The 19,504-nt window shown below is 35.4% G+C and overlaps 1 protein-coding gene across 2 annotated transcripts in view; it reads right to left on the bottom strand.

Moving 5' to 3' along the window:
• Window positions 1-19,504, bottom strand: part of sws (patatin like phospholipase domain containing sws) — an 82,776-nt gene that overhangs the window by 58,550 nt on the left and 4,722 nt on the right. For both annotated transcript variants that reach the window (XM_071586814.1, XM_071586804.1), the window contains exons 6-13: window positions 14,938-15,032; window positions 14,596-14,741; window positions 12,064-12,273; window positions 10,483-10,663; window positions 3,506-3,654; window positions 2,373-2,585; window positions 1,573-1,835; window positions 329-460 (exon numbers count right to left, since the gene is read on the bottom strand). In XM_071586814.1, coding sequence (XP_071442915.1) covers window positions 329-460; window positions 1,573-1,835; window positions 2,373-2,585; window positions 3,506-3,654; window positions 10,483-10,663; window positions 12,064-12,273; window positions 14,596-14,741; window positions 14,938-15,032 — 1,389 coding nt within the window. The remainder of the gene's footprint in view (window positions 1-328; window positions 461-1,572; window positions 1,836-2,372; window positions 2,586-3,505; window positions 3,655-10,482; window positions 10,664-12,063; window positions 12,274-14,595; window positions 14,742-14,937; window positions 15,033-19,504) is intronic.

The raw sequence follows: 19,504 nt of genomic DNA on the forward strand, positions 1-19,504 counted from the left end.
CACATACAGTATTTTGTTACTTTATTTAAATATTCACTTATGCCTGCTGTGGTTTTCCTTTTGTAAAATCACAGTTCATGATTTAAAATATTTCTTTAATGCAAATAACATTTATTTTTCTGAACTAAAACTAAATTAATACTGCCTTTTTTTTAAAATTAGAATAAACGTTTATTTAAATTTGAAGAAGTTAAACATATTTTAACCATATTTGGTAAGTTTTAAAAATTAAGTGTCAGGTTAAATTATACCTATGCACTCCCCGACGCTTAAGGATGTGAATGAGGTTTACAAATTATGATATTAATTGTGTAAAACTATCACTCACCTGTATAAAGCTCGACCACTCTCCAAGAATACCCAATCCAATGCAAAGTCAACCTGTCGCACAAATGGTGAGAGTCTTCTGACGACAGTATGAGCAATATGAAGAACCACTTTGGGGCTTTCTCTCATTATGCTGGAAAATATAATAGCAAAATGTTGAGGGTAATGGCAGTAATGCTTATGAGACCAATATCATCCATGTACCTTTTGCTCAAGCTCAAGATTCTGCTCTATACTATCTAAAACCACAGTGAGCATTTTACATATTTAATTTGACCCTCGACACAATCGACAAAAAATTAATAATGTAATAACTAAACATAACATGAGCATGTACCAAATACTTTTATAGTAAACATTGTCATTTACAAGGACAGTGACAGAGTTGGTATTTGTAACTCCATAGAGTATTAGAGAATCAACATGATAGCAACAAAATAAAATTACCATGGGAAATTCATGATAAAGGAATATTTAAAACTGAAATCACTGGTTATAAACCAGCCACAGCAATCTAACTGGAAGTTGATTTGATGAAACACACCACATGCTAATTTTGAGGGTTTCCCCAGTCATCATGCATTGAACCTCAGCCAGTCAGTAGCCAAGCATCCAAGCTAATAGGCTACAATACCCCATATTGTTACCCATGTTCAGGACTGACAAGGCTGTGTGTTAAGCTAGTGGAAGAGTGTCTGGCTACTGACTGGAGGGACCCGAGTTCATACTTAGTATAGATCTAAGACACCTAAAGCTAAAGTGAATCTGTACACTTTTAGAGTTACATCAACATATGAAACTACTTGTGACATGGGGAAAGGATACCAACTGACTGACCTAACTGAGTGAATTTCACATGATGTAAGGTTTAGCCTGCTTTCACAGGTCAAATCAACCTTCAGGCTGAAAGCCAGTCGCTAAACACTCACTCTGTAGGCACTTGGTTGAGCATAGTAATAATTTTCAGCTGATCCACATTTAGCATGTGCTGTAGCTATGTTATCACAACTGATTTTAAATGATTCAACACCATACAGACTTATCCTGCATGTAAATCGTGTACTTTCATTTATTTTCTGATGTCATTACTGCTCCCAATACTTCTGGATGGCTGAGGAACCAATTTTAAATTTAAACACAGTTTTCTGCATCTTGCAAAAATTAGACATAGCTTCTGTGCAGTGTAAAATGAGATATTTAATTTTTTTGGACTGAAATGCACTTATTGAACCAATTGCTATTTACCTGTAAAAAGTGGTTTTGGACAACAGAGCAATTCGTGAATGATGTTTGGCCTTAATAGTGAAGAAACTTGGTTCTCCTGTGAGCACAGCTAAACCTCCAACAACTTCACCATGGTGAGCATTAAACATGTGAACCTCTCCATCTCCCCCAACACCACTACCTACTTCACCAGCACCCACTCCAAGCTCATTTCTGGAACTTGTTAACGCTGTTCTTTGTGATACAGTCAGCATCCCAGAGAGTATATATATTAATGCCACATCCTGCAAGAAGAGAAGGAGATGAAACAGGATGATGTCTCTATATATGAAAGCTGTCACACAAAAAACACAGGATGATTCACCTTCTTCATACAATTATTAATCACCAAATCCCTGCCAAATCTTTAAAAGAGACTACTTTAGCAAATTATTTTAGAGTCACTAATTATTTTAGTACACTGGGAACTCGTTACTGTAAGCATATATTTAAGGGGTATGAAATATACGATTCCAGGGTGAGATTATATTGATATATATATGATAATAACCAGATTTCAAACATTTACAACATTCCTCATAACCCCATTGGTTTTGGTGAATATGGAAATCTAAACCTGGTAGTAATTTAAATTATCATCTATTACAGTGAGTAGAGTTGTGATTCACTTTTTGGTTGAATTTTCTTGGCTCAATCGATTGTGTAACTCTAAATCAAAACTGTTAATTTCTCAGTCAAATTATTTAAAAATGGTAGACAGCATTAACATATAATAGCCTAAATACCCTGAAAAAATGTTGGGTATTGTAAGTCACAGGTACCTTATGTGAGTCTTCTCTCATCAGATACGTTCCTGCAGGGACTTCTCGAATTTCAACCCTTCCACTAAGAGTTTCCATGCCATTTTCCAAACCAAGTTCCTTAACAAATGCTTCCGTGGCCATTCTTAACAGAGTAGCCTCATCTGGTCTTCCCAATGCCGCACGACCTCCTCCCGGGATATTCTGGTTTTGTGTTGGTTCATGACCAAGTCCCTGTATGATGCAAAGAAATAATAACAACTACAATTTTTATAGGACTCCTTCAAAAACTTCTCCTTTTACTTCAACTCCTTCGAACACTTATTTTAAAGAATATGTTTAACAACATATTCTAATGTTTACCATCTCTAAGCATATAATTAAATAAGATCAATTGATCAGTTATAATATAAATACTCTTTAGCCATTGAACAAATATTTCTTTTCACATTAATGACTTTAAAAAGTCATTTTATATTTTTAAATGAAAAATACTTCAGAAGAGATGGCAAGTATTATAAAAAGATGAATATTACATTTCCTAGAGCTCTCAAAAGTACAGTGAAACCTCAAATTTATGCTTTAAGGGGACAAATGGAAAATAAACATGACTTAATACCAGTGCCTATTTTATTTTTACCTCTTAAAAAGAAAGTTAATCTACATAAATTGAACTTATGAGTGAACAAAGTTGTTACAGCTGTGGTGTAATCATAGGTGATTTAAATAAAGGCATTCCCACTGGAAAAGTAAATGCTGTATACAGCTCAGACCAATGCTGGCAGATATTTTTTCTGATGGTGGCTCAAAAATTTTATTAGATAATGTCATCTTAACCAGTTTATTAGCAAAAATTAATTTAAATGGATTGCCATACATACATACAAAACAGATTGTCATATAAACATACAAATGTAAGTTATTAACAAAAACTCAAAAATACATGATAATCATGTTCATTGGTTCCTAAAAGACATGTTTGAGACATGTATGATATATATCAACATGTCATACTCATGGAGCAGTGAGATTTTACATACCTTCTGGTTACAGAAACATAAATTTGAGGTTCTTACTGAAATGATTAATATAGAGAGTGGTCCAGAAAGTAAAAAGAACTTCACTTCAAGGTTTCACTGCAGAGTAACATTTACCTGAGGTGAAAGTGCTTCATTGGCTAGGTCAATGTAAGGATCTGCTGACTGCATGGGAAGTCGCAGATCAACTCGTGTTACGGAACCTTTGAACCTTTGGTGGCTGGAAGATGAAAAGGGACCCTCCAGTTCAATGAAAGAGCCTTTCTCTGCAAAGAAATTCATATCAATGTGAATGGCATCAGCTAACAACTTCTAAATTTCTTTTATAGTATGTATTAACAATTTCTTATACTAAGCTTGATGGCTCTAGTCATTCCCCATTTACAGGCATGCCAAATTTCCATGATTATAAGAAAGAAAAAACCATCTAACATAAATATGAATGAAAATGCTTGTTAATTAATTCTGTCACTGTATATGGCATTGAAGTAAGATGCAAATATTAATAAATAAGCAACAGATATTTAAAAATACACAAAACAATTTTTTATAAACTACCACCAGTTTAGCCTACTATGATCAGGTAAACGTGCATGTGGTTTAAACTAACATCATCAGGTAAATGTGCATTGAATAAATAATAATCATTAATTGTTTTTTATGGAACTCAACTATTTACCATATTATTTTCAATAATATAGTAATTTCAACAAGTTATGCCTGAAAATGTTTATTTTAGTAGGTAACAGATTAGCTGGTTGCAAAAACCTATACAGGATATTATTCATCTGCAGATGATTTTATTTTCCCTAGAAGAAGCTATTTGACCATTGCTAAGATTAAAGACATAAAAATCATACATGAATGTAATAAATGTAATTCAGAATTGTTTGATACCACCAGGTGTCAGAAATCTTACAAGAAAATCTCCAAGCTCATCTTGTCAGCCCTTATTTGAATCTACCAAATTTCTGCTTTTACCATGCATTTATGTTAGCAATATTACTAATCTGAGAAAATAGAAACACTCCCTAAAGATTATACTAACCACAATTACACAACACGAAGGAAAAATTACTAGCTCCAATCTCCAAATAATATGAATAAGACTACCAATGGACCAAAAGAGAATATATGAGAGTGTATGAACGAGTTTTTTTCACAAGCTTCCTTCAAACACCTCCACCGCAGCCGATGAGTGAAGTTACATAAAGTTTCACAGGGGCAAAATGAGAATACAAAAGAAGTAAATTAATTATAAAATATAATATAGCTATGCTTCGTTCAATTTTCCTGGATAAAATGATTTTGTACATTAATGCTTCCATATTTATTCTTTTTACTCAAGATTTGATTCCATTTCATTGAATTATTCTTCTCTAAATTTCTCCAAAATCATAAGCCACCCCTGGGCTGATAAGGTGGTACATTTATTTACTTTCATTTCTCATCAATCCCAACTATAGAAGTATTACCACTTTTTCATTGAACTTCAATTTAAAACTGGTTTACTGCACTTACAAGTATATGATCCTATTAACCTGTTAAATATTTTTCAGCACACCTATATAAATCTAACCACTAAACCACATCAGGAATTTGACAATAGAAGGTATTGACCTTCTCAAGAATGAAAAACATACATGAGAAAAATTCATTGAAACACCTCAAGCATCAGATGACCATTCTGCTGAAAAAGATAATAATGGTACAGTGGGCAAGCTAAGCAGCTGAAAACTATGTGCCAGGGGCTGGTTAGTTTTGCCAGATCCTCGTTGGATCAGTGATTGTTCTGAAGAAATTTTGGGTGATGAGCCAAGCCATCTCGTTGATCACCTGAGAGGGAACTTCAAATGTCAGAAAAACCAGTCGTAGTGCAGCAGTCTGGAATCAAGATGACTTGATTGAATCTGTGCCACCATTCTCTTGTGCAAAATTTTCTGAATTGAGAGCCAAGTCTCCCAGTTGTTTTATTAAACATTTTCTTAGTTCCCAAGTGAGGACTGAATGGAATAAGAAATATTTTGGGCTATGTATTTCATGCTATGTAGAATTTCATTCGTGAATAAAAAATATCAATTAAATAATACAATTAATTTATCTCTGGATAAAATGTATGTAATCACATTTTAATGAGGAAAGGCAAGAACAGGAATGAAAATTTTCTTCCGACCTTGACTAGGACCGGTCATGCCATCCGGCATGAACCCTCTCATCTCAATCATCACCTCTTAATTTCTATAATTAACAGTATGCACTGCTCACAGTTTCAACTATATGTTATAATTTTGCAAAATGTGCCAACGTGCTTCAGGGCTAAACTTTTGATTTTTTCCAATACCATGTTTCCCTTGTCCAATTAAATTGGCCGATGACAGTCAGTTTAATGGGTACCTCACTGTTTCTTGTCATTACAGTTGAGTTTCAGTATAAGAATGTCTGACCCACTTGACAATGACTTTGATGCTTATTTCGACATAAGGGTGACCATCTAAATGATAAATTGGTCATTAAATAAGTCCTAAGGAAAAAATAGAAACATTTTTCTGAGTACATTTTTTTCATTTATCAATCATTTCCTTATAGTTTGATACACTTGTCCCAGTATCTTTCCAACTTTTATAAGCCATTCAAAAAGTAATATCTTCAAAATAGGTACCTGTGCTGTTGATGACTTTATTTGAAGGGAATTGTTTTTCACTGAGCCATTTATACAAGATTGAAATTTAAAAAAGTCATGGGGTCAAACTGGTGAATTAAATGGATGATTTAATAAATGAACTTAAATTTCACAATTTTTTGACATAAAACTGCACAGGAGTGCAGCCGTGCATTTTCTTGATGAGGGGATTTTTTTCTTTGTCAAATGAAGACTTTTTTCTTGATTTATTTGCTCAACTTGTGCAATAAGGAGGCTCTCCATTTATCATTGATCCCTTCTACGAGTAATCCATGTAGATGATTCTGCATGCATTCATAAAAACCATGGCTATCACCTTGTCAGTCGACTGCCTTTGCCTTCTTCAGAGTTCGACTGCCTTTAGAAGTTCACTACTATGACTGTTCCTTTGTCTCTGGCTTGTAGTAGTGCACATGTTCATACTTCATCCACCATTACGTGTTAATGGAGAAACTTGTCAGAATCACAATGGCAAGGCACCAAAACAGTCTCTGAATTAACTACAGAATTGCATTTATACTCTACTGTGAGCAAGCACGTCACCTATCTCACTGAAATTTTTTCACATCCAATTTTTTGTGCAAAATTAAAAACATTGCACCTTTCGATATGCCTGTGCTCTAATATATTTCTCAAACTTTGAGTCCTCTATCACTCAAAACCATATCATAGATTTGGTGAATCATTTTGGAGGAAGGTACTTCCATTGGACGGCCCAAACAATGTTCACCTGTATAGTCATGTTTAAACTCATTGACCCAATTGTAAACAGTCAGAAACACAAGAGCAGCTGGGATATAAACTTGACCCAACTTGGCTTTGATCTCTTTTGGTAATAAGCCTTTTAAATAGAAGTGTTTAATCACTGCAAAAACTCATTTCTTCCATTTTCCTGAATAATCAAAATTTTGTTGCTTAAATCAACTATGAAAACGAAACTAAGGAATGATATACGAGGGTCATCCGGAAAGTAGTACCCGTTCGTGAAATAAAAAGACAAAAGTAAATATTAACAAACATAAAAAATTTTATTTGAAAGAGGATACTTTAAACTACTTCTCAACATAATCTCCAAGCAAATTAAGGCATTTGTCATAACGTGTGACAAGTTTCTGTATTCCTGCTGCATAGTCCTTCGCCGCCAGCTCATTGAGATACGCGAGGGACCCATCTTGCACAAATTTTTGCATAATGCAGATGGTGTTTAACAATTTCATGAACAATTGTTCGAGAAACATTGGGAAAATGCTCACAGATGTCATCAATTGTGACGCGCCGATCGTTCCTCACGAATTCGTCAACTGAGCTCACCAGTTGGTCTGTAATGACAGACGGTCTCCCCGAACGCTCATCGTCGTGTGTGTTCCCCCTCCCCATGTTGAAGTTGCGACACCACCGCCGAACAGACGACTCGTCCATTACATTGTCTCCATACACCTCCTTTAATTGGCGATGAATATCACATGGGCGAACGTTTCTTGCATTGAGGAATTTAATCACTGCCCTCACTTCACAACTGGCGGCGTTCTCAATTTTTTTAAACATTGTAAACAATCACAGAAACAACACAGGCAATGCTAGCGTCACGCAACTTGGCTCAGAGAAGGCAGACAAGCCACTGAAGCTATCTGACCTCGTCCAGCGGCTACTCGCGTCGTCAGCACTTCATGCGGCACGAACGGGTACTACTTTCCGGATGACCCTCGTAGCTAAAACTTTAAGAACACGCTAATGAGAAATGATACTTACTAAAAGACAGCTTTTCCCATACTATGAGTGCCATTTCTTGGATGTTCTAAGGAGCTATAGAATGACACACATACGAGGTCTGTTCAAAAAGTATCACGACTTTGGTGCTTTTTCAAAAATTATTTATTTATTCATGAAAATCTATTTTGTCCCCTTCAAAGTAATCCCCATTAGATATTATACACTTGTGCCAATGTTTTTTCCAATCCTCGAAGTACTTCAAAAAAACATTTTTTGTGATCTTGTTCAGCTCCTCCTTTGATGCAGCCTTTATCTCATCAACCATAAAGTAGCATCATCCTTTCATGGGCCTCTTCAATATCGGGAACAAGAGAAAGTCACTGATGGCCAGGTCTGGAGAATACGGTGGCTGCGGAATCATTAGTGTGTTGTTTTTAGCCAAATATTCACGCACAAGTAACAATGTGTGAGCAGGGGGGGGCATGGCTTGTTGTCATGGTGCAAAAGCCAATATTTGTTTTTCCACAAATCTGGGAGCATTTGTGGCAGATTGCTTCACGCAAATTGCGCATAACTTGCAGGTAATATTCCTTATTTACTGCCCAAATCATTGTTAAAAATCGATAGCCAATCGATATGTTTAGGTCCTAAGCAACTTCTCCAAAGATGATTCGACGATTGGCCAATACTATTTTCTTCACTTCATTAATGTTTTCGTCTGTTGTTGACGTGCTCAAGTGTCTGGCATGCTCTTCGTCGTTCACACCTTCTCGGCCCTCTGAGAACATTTTGTACCACCGATAAATGTTGCTTCGGACCAAGGTAGCTTCTCCATATGCCACAGTCAACATTCGGAATGTGTCCGCGCACTTAATTTTGTTTTTCACACAAAATTTGAGGCAGATTCTTTGATCCATTTTATGGAACAGGCAAAAATCGAAGACAAGCCAAAACACATCCCAGCAAAACAGCTGTCAAAAATTAATGGAACATTCCAAATGACCAAACTTATCGGCATAAGTGAGAGACATAAGTATCATACATTGCGCCACAAAAAAATCAAACATACGTAACCTGAAAATCGCGAATTCAAAATTCACGATACTTTCTGGACAGACCTCGCAAAGTGGGGGGCATAGTACCTGATTATCATTCTAATGATGGTTGGATATTAACTTTATAATAATATTATTATGAAGTATTTTTTTTTTTGATAGATTATAAGTTTTAATTCTGTATTAGGATCTATTAAAATTATTGATCCAGGAAATTTTTAAACATTTTGAATTTTAAAATTTTGATTCTATTTAAGAGGTAACTTTCTTCGACCATTGAGGGAATAAACATATATACAATTGAATTAAAACATTAGTTAGCCCAGAAAAACAAATATTTCATAACCAAAGTCCATATGTCAATGATGGAAAAACATCATGCTTTTTGACATGAAATAATTCATTGTGGTCAAGTGTCACTGTGATTCAACACCAAAGCTTGAGATCTCATTTAAGTTCTTCTAATGTTTTGTCCAGGTATTCTCTTTATATTTATAAATATATTTTAAGAAATTATATCCAATTTACAAGCAAGCGACTATAGTTAATTGAAAAATTACGTTGGTCTTGATCCATTTTACTTAGTATGACCTTTGTAAGATCATTTTCAGGTGAAATTAATAAACTTCTATACCCATGATAAAACCTAGCAGCTCACATTGAGGCTCCTGCTCAGTTAGAAAGCAGACCAGCATGCAAATGAACATACCAAAATGCCAATAATGTTGGAATGAAATTGATTTTTACAAGAGAATCCAAAACAGGTTTTACTGGAACTTGAAGCTTATCAATGGAGGAGGAAAAACAATTCTGGTGCTGACTAGTGAACTGGTTTTCTGACTTTCCTTACACAAGATGTACATAATTGGAAATATTTTTTTGACACATTTAAGGTGAAGATTTAGGATCAGTAAACATACACTATCAATGGTAAGAATTATTTAGATAACTCTTTCAATAATAGGTGGAGGCAAGTTCCGATAAATGGTGAAATTATATGTGTAAGAGCAATTATTGCCTTTGCTGTATCAACCTCATTTATTGCATCACCTTTAGGGTTGCCTCACAATGAAAAATTAGGCAGGAGAATGTTAATATTAAGTTTTAAATGAATACATCCATGGTAGCAGAATGCAAAAATTCCCTCTTGACTCTTTCAGTAGGGGGATCGGAATGGTGGGATGGCTAACATACTGGCTTCCCACCCTGAGGACTTGGGTTTGAATCCCAGAGGAGGCATATATTTTCCAGTAGTGTCCCAATCCCTACTTGAGGTGCTTCATGGAGAGCACTTTGAGTGAGTGCGCCGTCCGTCGGATGGGACGTTAAGCTGCGGACCCCTTGGCGACTTTGGCTAAGAGTCAGCCAATGCCGATGCTAGGTTTCTCTCTACCCTTCCTCCTTTCCCATTCATCCATTATGGCGTAAATGACCTCGGCTGTCAGTCCCCTCTCCTACAAACTACTAACATTTCCTTTTTTGAATTTTTTATCTTCCTATAACTTAAGATGTGTATAAATGAATTTTAGGTCACACAAGTCTAACATTTCTTCTCCTTAAGTTACACTATTGACTCTGCATATCAACAATAACTACCTTAAAAATTAAGAACACGAGAGGGCTAATGAATACTTTACTGAAATATTTACCAAGGTTTGAAGGAGGTGTATTTTCCCATGATGAGGCTTCAACCTCTTCAGGACTTAAGGAGGATGAAGGCAACCCAATATTTGAAGCTGGCACCTTCATTGGGGCAGCAGAATCCCTACGGAGTCCAGTTGTTTTGGCTGGTGATGTCACGAAGGGACTTGACTTTTTGCGGTGAGGACCCTAGAAAGAAAAAAGAATTAGATCCTTCAGAGATCATTTTTCCTAAAATTTGCACAGGAAGGCAATATTAATATTACATTAAGGTACTTAAAAATGTAAAATTTCTTAATATCAAAACATAAATTGCATTTTTGCAAAAAGCTTCCTAAAGCCAGAGCCTCTGTTCAGATACCTCAGAGTGAGACTGACTGACATTACTGCTTTACCTACAAGCCACAGGCATGGCGGAGGACTCTTTGTTATTCCACCCTTGGCTCAGCTTTAACTGAGTAATGCTGTCCTACTGTGCCCACAAAGATTCCTCACAGATGGGAACTCACAGGGACTGAAATGTTTGATCACTACAGACCATTTCCAATAATCAATCTGACAGAGATGAATCTGACTCTAATGATAGTGGCAACAAAGTATTTATCCTGCATTACTCAAATGTTAAGGATAATAGTGAAACTGATGAAATATCACCAGAGACTCATTATGAAAAGGAGCCAGTGGGAGTTGACAAGTGTCATTCATCAAATAGGACATAACTTCTGACTCCCTCGCACAGTGACGAAGTTGTTTGATAGGCTTGTGTGGATATGGTTAAGCAAGAACTGGTCAAGGACAAACTTTTGTATCTGGTGGGCATGGTGGTATTCAGCTGAATACAGGCAGTAAACAATATATTCTTATCGACCACACTCATGCTGTCCTTCAGTCCAAGGCTTTCCAGCACCTAATTCTGAAAAGCAAGTTGCATCTCCCACCCAGTAGTGTGGAAGAGGATGTCACTGTGAGAGTCCACATTGATATCTGTATGAACGTGAATAAATATAACTGAGGAAAGTACAAGAGAAATTAAAAAATCTTCCATCAATGAGACATTGTAGACTAAAATAAATTACTGTATTATGCCTTTTTATTTTCAGCATTTCTCAAGTACTCTAAGTGTTTACATTAAGTACAAAATAATTTTTATGGATAATATCACCTGTCTTCTTCTTTTATGTGACCATTTTAGCAAGACTATTATGTTCAGCCATATTTGTGTAATTTTGCCCAAAAGCAGTGAAAGGTGGCTCTTACATAATTCTGCACCTGATTCTAGTATACTGCACTTACATGTTTATGTTCAAAATAAATTTTCTTACGGTTTACTCATTTTGGCGCTGTTTTTAATTCTAAAAAAGATTACAAGACAGCAAAGTCTTAACTCTCAAATGCACTATCCATTATGGTAATAAGGTGATAACACAACATAAATCAATTCCCAGTACACTGATGGTTCTTAATAAGATAGGAGTTTCAAAAAACCCAGTTAAAAAAGTGTTTAAAGTGTTAAAAAAAGCAATTATGCAAAATTGAATGCTATCAATGATAACTATATCAATAAAAATCATTTGTCGAAAAATGCTCACAGGATTAACAAGCTCCGCACTGAGTCCCAGATACTGATGAAGGGCAGTAAATGTTACCCTCTGAAGTCTGACCATAATGATCTGCATGACTCGAATGAAGATGTCTGGGTAGTCTCTGAATACATCTTTGAAGGCAGACACTGGTAACCGAACCACTACAGAGTCTTCAACAGCACGTGCACTTACAGTCTTGTAAGGTTTAGGATGACCCTGTAAAAATGAAAACTGGATAAGTGAATATGTTATGGCATGAAAAAAGCATCTGTATAGTTTCCTAGTTGCATAATTCCTTTTATTATACGTTTGCATGAAAATGAACAAGCATTAGCTTAAATCAATGGTTTCAGAATTATTCAAACCATCCATAACTGATCTGCTAAGAGGTTAAAAATTAGCATTATATAACTAAAAATTACGGTAATTGTACTTAAGAGTGCTTGGAACTATTTATCCTCCCTATCCTATAACTATTATACTATCTAATGGTTTCCCACAATTTTGAAGAGATCGGTAAACACGTGAAATGATTAAGATCGAGTTCTGAAGATTTATGGCACAAAGTAGAGAAAATTCACCAAAATAATGGAGCTAACAAATTCAACTTAGGTGGATTTCCAGTATTTGCATAGAAGAATGATGAGGGACACCTTAAGCTCACCAAGTTAGTAGAACCATTAACTTAAATTTATACTGAATTTGGATGAAGGCACTCAACATTCAAAACCTTGAATATTTTATTTCATGTGCAACAAGTATTGTATTATGGGATAAGAGTGACTTTCTACTCTCCCAGTTATCAAAAGTCTTTAGGATAGCTGTGATGTTTTGTTTAATGTGCAGTACACAAATGACTACAAAAATAAATTCTGGTGAGGATATATTTATTCAGAACAACTAAATAATATTCCGTATTTGTAGCATCTTAGTCCATTTTTCTGCCGCGTGCATTTAAAAAGAAATATATACAATACTCCACAAACCAACACAAGGATGGGTGGCAAGGGGTGTTTGGCTACAAGCGATTCTACTTCCACTCCAATGCTTCCACACACCCTAAGGACCCTGCAACTGACCGAAAAAGGAAGCTGGCTGACTAGACACCATTCATGGAATATCCATGATACAAATTATGATATTATACTGTTAGTAACTATTCCACTTACTACACTAAGGAGACATGTAAGTAAAACCATTAAAAAGGGTGGGCTCACATGCAATTCAGTCACTAATTACCAGTTCTACTGTTGCAGGATGGAAAATTCACAAATACATTAGCTCTACAAATTTAGCTTCACTTCACCCTGCTACCTGCCATAAGGGTGCTTGGCAGAGGGCATTAGGATGCCAGCCATGAAGTGAGTTGAAGGGGAATGTAAGTCATATGTTCCTATCTATTTTCGCTAGTGCTTACCCATTTCTAACAACGTGTTTCCCCATTGTGTTGTAGTCAGGAATAGTGCATGGGAAAAGTGAATGCTTGTATCTATTCATTTGGCAGTCTTTCTCCCTTATTTTGTGACAATTGCCTGTCCTGCCAATGTCATTGGGGGAGCTGAATTTGATCTTCTAAGTAAGATGCTAAACCAAATTTGAAACATCATATTACACAATGCACTTATTCAGAAAAATTTGTTCGCCATACTACTTTCAGGACACTTTGGTTTGAGTTTAAATATATCATGACAGACTCTATTACTGGTGCCACGCGATCTTCTACAGACTTTCATACCTCAGCCAACAATCACAATTCAACTATAAAGGGTTTACTTACTGAATTCAAGCAGCAGATACCATAAAACAAATCACTTGGCCACTGAACTAAATGTCAATGCATTAATATTTTTAAGATGCTCAAAACCAAATTTTAAAGCCATGGTCTTAGAGTTGATGGTGAACTTGCCACTGATTTGAGTAAATAGGGCACGTTTTCAGTTTTCCAAAATTATAGACATAGTTCAGGAATGAAATTTATTTATTTATTCAGTATAAGTCCGAAAACAGCACATTCTGGCCTTTACATCGAACTATTAACAACGATAACAATGATCACATTTACAAACACCCAAGCCCTAGGTGGAGGAAAACTCACCCAGGCGGGAATCGAACCCGCGACCCTTGGAATAGCAGACGAGGACGTTACCCCGCCGCCACCGGGGTCGGCGATATTATTTTATAATTTTTCAAATATTTTATAATTTTTCAAATATTTTGCTATGTCTCCACATTCACCTAACCTCACCGAAAATATGCATTTAGCATTTAAAATAAACTTAACTGAACCATGAATCTCACTTGCTTGACATTCATTGTTAACCTTTTATAAAAGTAAAAAAAAGTATCCTTACACATATGTATATAAAATATTCCTTTACAATAATTCTATAGATTAGGTTATATTGTAATTCCTTGTAATAGGTAGAGACGAAATACTTATCAAGCAGTTCTAACTGGACAGAGAGCACTTTCAATCAAATCACAGTCACTGCTTAAAAAAATGAGTGACGTATATACCTGTGTTAAAATGTTACTCACAGTGAGGACATCCATGAATGATAGAAGTGAAATGACAGATTCTCCTGTTTTAACACACTTCAAAGAAAGACTGGAACCATCTGCTCCTGTTATGTAAACATTTACACGACCACTCTGAACGACATAAACATTTTCATCTTGATCACCTAAAAGAAAGTTGACTTTTGTGTAAAATACATTATTCATAGATATTATTCAATTATATGTTCCAAGTGATAGGCATATACATATAATTATATATTTTCTACATAACTGCTACAAAAATGCAACAAGGAGTCACAGAGGATTGAGTTTGAAGGGTTATAAATATGTATTGCACATTAGTAATAAAAATTGACTTACCAATCCGGAATAGGTAGGAACCAGCAGGTACTTGCATAATTTCTGTATGCTTACAAAGGCGCAGGAATACTGGTTTTTCAAAATGGCCAAATACCCTAAGGCAAAAAAGTATGGATACGTAGAAAATAACAGTTATCTATTGTTAACAGTGGAAAATGAGAACTAAGACTTCATGGCTGAATAAGTCCCTATTTTTAACATTTGAGCCATTCCATCGAATTAACATCCTTTCATACATGAACACAATGAAATATAACCTAATAAAATAACTTCAATAAAATTTTAGGGGGCATTTGTTAATTTATGACACTTATATTCAAATCTGAGAATTATTTATAAGTGTAATTTATTTTTCAGGCTCAACAAGTGCATTTCCTCAAAAGAGAGACAAATTTGATAATTACTCTTTTCAACAGCACATGGGGTATGCAAACATACACCAAGGTTACATAAAGGATATTTTCCTTTTTTATAGATGTTTAATTTCATTTGTCCAAAAAACAGGTTGAATATCAACGATTTTGATATAAAAAGTCAGGATAACTTCTTTTCAATTTATTTTTTAATTATTTAATCAAGTAATTTTATAATGTTAAATATCAGATATGCCAAACAAAAACCAAAAATGTATACATAAATTTATAATAAAATCAATGGTTATAATTAAATTACTCTTTGCCCTAGCTTGAATAAAATATTCATTTAGGTCTTAAAAACAATTCCTGATTAAACAAGATTTCTCCCTCTTACTATGAGTCGCCTGACAAAATAAATGTGGCCACAGAGTAACATATTAGTACACTATGGCTTCCTAATGAAGTAACATGGCATCATATATATATATATATAGTTGAATGAGCTAACTTGGAATTTTCGGCATATTCATTTGTAAATATGTAATAGGCATAAAATAATGAATGATTTACGATTTTTATAACATTATCCATGTTTTAACATTGAAATAATAGTTAAAAATGAACTTTATAATGTATAATAAAAAAACAAAATCTCACTTATAATCCCTTACATCTATCAACAGAATCTCAGTGGTTGCCAAATTAAATTTAATAGAAAGCCTAATAAATTTATCTAAGATATTCAGAATTTTTAACTGAGGAGAATTAGCAGAGTTTAAATAGCTAAAAACAATTTTCAATGTAATATTCTCGTTGGTTATGATTTTAACACACTTTTAATTGCTATGATCAATGAACTTGTAATTTTTCTGTACACTTTCAAGCTTCACTTAGTTGAATTGTTTGATGTCCGTCTGTATTAAAGGAGTTTGTAATATGGAAGAAGTGTCGTAGGGTTGGACATAAGTTGGTACGTGGCAAATTGCCTAGAGTTCATTAAAAATTCAATGACTTATGTATCAAATGACCCAACCTTGACTTTTCAAAGTGAAGTGAAATGTACAATGTTTAAATCTGAGTGGTTCATTGCTATGGAAAAATGGTCCGTAATACATATGAACCCCTCTGCTCTCAGGTTGTACGAATACCCAAAATACATAAAGAGGCGGAGCCAATTCGACCCATGGTTTCAACGGTGTCCACCCCCACACACCTTCTGTCACGAAAATTATACAATATGTTCCAAGACTACTCATTAAACTCACTACAGTTAAAAGCTCAATGGAGCTTGCCAAAAAGCTTAAATAAATTAATGTTCCCAGTTAAGCAACACTAGTTTCTTTTGACATTATAACCTGTTCACTTGTGTCCCTAAATTGGAGGCCTTACTTAATGCTCAAAATGTGCACTTAAGACTCCAACATTGCCCCAAATATTGCAAACGAATTAACTGCCCTCATAAAAAAGGCAGTTAATCAAAATTATTTCAGTTACAACCAAAATTGTTATATCCAAGCGGACAATCTAGCTATGGGTTCATCACTTTCCCCCCTCCAAGCCTAAATATTCCTTGATTCGTTAGTAGAATCCCAGTTCAATATGGCCAAAATAAACGCAGAAAAAGTGGTATATTGGTACCGCTACACAGATGACATTCTCTGTCTTTGGACAGGGTCAAACCGCCAGTTAGACTCCTTCCACGATTACCTCAACACGATCCATCTTAACATTTTCTTTTCCATAGAAAAAGAAGTTGACGGCACAATTAACTTCTTAGACCTGGCAATCACCATAGAAGAAAATAGACACGAGTTCTCTATTTTCAGGAAACCTAAATTTACGGATTATATAATTCCCAATGATTCTGCCCACCATTTGTCGCACAAATATGCAGCCCTTCACTCAATGATACACCGGCTCCCGCACATCCCTCTTTCCCCCAAAAATTTCAATTAGGAACCCAGAACAATTAAAATATAGCCACCAACATAGGATACAACCCAAACCTGGTTGGAAAAATAATTTTAAAAAAGCAGAAAACAATGGTCGTGAGTCAAAGTTCCCCCTTTCAGCCCTCAACTCTAAAGACTTCAAGTGGTATTCGATCCCTTTCCTAGGAGATATCTCCTATAAAATCTCAAATTGCCTTCCAACTACACTCAAAGCGGCCTTTTACACAACCGTTACTCTCTCCAAACTCCTTCCTAATGGAAAAGACAAGCAGGATTTATTCAATAATGCAGGCATCTACAAACTTAAATGCAATAATTGCAACACATATTATGTCAAGTCAAACTGGGAGGAATTTCAAAACACGAGGCCAAGAACATGGCAGGTGTCACAAAAAGCAAAACCCCAATTCCCTCTTCACAAAACACCTCTTAAATTGTAAACAATAGCAATTTTGTCCCATAAATATAACATATCCTCCCAAAAGAATTTAAAGTGGATGCTCCAGAGCTAGTCGAGATACAAAGGCACTTGGCAGATCCCAATAAAATACTTTGTAATGAGCAATTATATTCCCATCCCTTCCCACTACTTTCTGAAATATTGACCTTGAGGGTAAACAAAGCCAACAGTTCAACATACTCAGTCGCATTGACGCCATGACCAGACTATATGCAACATCATAACTACGACAACCCCTTTTTTCCATTTGTTTTCTCTTTCCTCGACCACTGACTTTCACTTCCAAAAAATCCCCTAACCTTACACAGCCAACCCTTTCCTCGAGGGTAAACAAATCCAACGGCTCTTAAGTAGCTGTCTGCTCCTAATCCCCCCCCACCCATAAACTGGAGCAGACCCAATGCTTAGTCATAACCAAGGCACCACCACCTCTTCTTTCCCTAACCAAAAAAGCCATAACCACTGACTTAGAAGACCCAGAAAACCTGCCCACCCCCATCTTCAACTTCCCTCTCTCCACTGTTCGATGGGTATATATTCATCAGCTGTCTGTGTAACTTGTACCTGACGATGCCGCAAGTCAGTGAAATGCACCATACTGTGAAATTAAGTCTGTGGGAAATTACAAATGAACCTGCAAATTAATAATTTTGGTTTTAAGAAAACAGTGACTAGACTCTTGGGATGGACAAAAAATTTCTTTTTCCTTTAAAGCTTCTATCTCCTTAATGTTGTATTTGTTCTTGAGGATAGTGGATATTGATAATGTACGCCGATTGTGTGTGTATGCTAGATCAGCCATACTTACATATTGTTCTCACTTTTAAATTATTTTACTTTTCATTCATTTTGACTCCCGTTACGCAAGAAGTCGCTAATTAAGTGAGTATTTTTCAGGCACAATATTTTCTCGTTATGCAAATTACTCACTATGCCCGGTGTTTGTTAATGGAGGTATCACTGTACAATGCTTTGCTTAGCCCAAAGTAAGAGACATTTTCAAATACTTAACACTTCAAGGTAAGTTTACACATTCATTCTTTACAAATGTATCAATGATTATTCCAACAATATAATTCACAGTGGAGGCGATTGATATACCTGCCTTAAAGCCATATTCTGCATTGGAAAATAATTTACTAGTTTCAAAATATGAACATTAACTGAACCCGGTGGTGGCGGAATATCTTTATACCTGCCAAGCCACAGGTCGTGGGTTTGATTACTGCCTAGGTGGGTTTTCTTCCACCTAGGGCATGGGTGTTTATATTTGTAATGGTCTTCATTGTTATATTAAGGGATTAGATGGAAGAAGGGACTATATAGTCTCAATCTTACCCCAATAAAAGACTTTAATTAAACATATCATTTCTTTAATGACAGTCTCTAGACTATGGAGCAAAAGGAAACCAGGGATATTGGGCAATAGCCAGCTGAAATCTCTTTTTCAAAAGCCATATTAGGGTAATAATATTAGAGAAATAAAGCAAAAGTTACAAGACAGAAAAAAAATTGAACGTATTTCATACGAGGAATAGGGAAGTTTCAGGCTGATTGATACATCCACGCTTGCTCTTTACATTGTTACTCTCACGTCAGCACTCGTGTCAGCAAGGTCAATAAGCTCTCTAATCATTATAAAATACATTTAGGAATTTTTTAACGTAGTACGATAAAAACTGGAGGATATGTGTACAAGTGTTTCCAAACCAAAATAATGTGAGACACCCCAATGGTCATACTACTTTATTGAATAATAATTTTGATTTTATCAAGAAAATCTCAATTTTGCTGCAGTG

The sequence above is a fragment of the Hetaerina americana genome, unplaced genomic scaffold, assembly GCF_022747635.1.
Source record: "Hetaerina americana unplaced genomic scaffold, ioHetAmer1.1.p SCAF_1, whole genome shotgun sequence".
In the NCBI taxonomy this organism is placed as follows: Eukaryota; Metazoa; Arthropoda; class Insecta; order Odonata; family Calopterygidae; genus Hetaerina; species Hetaerina americana.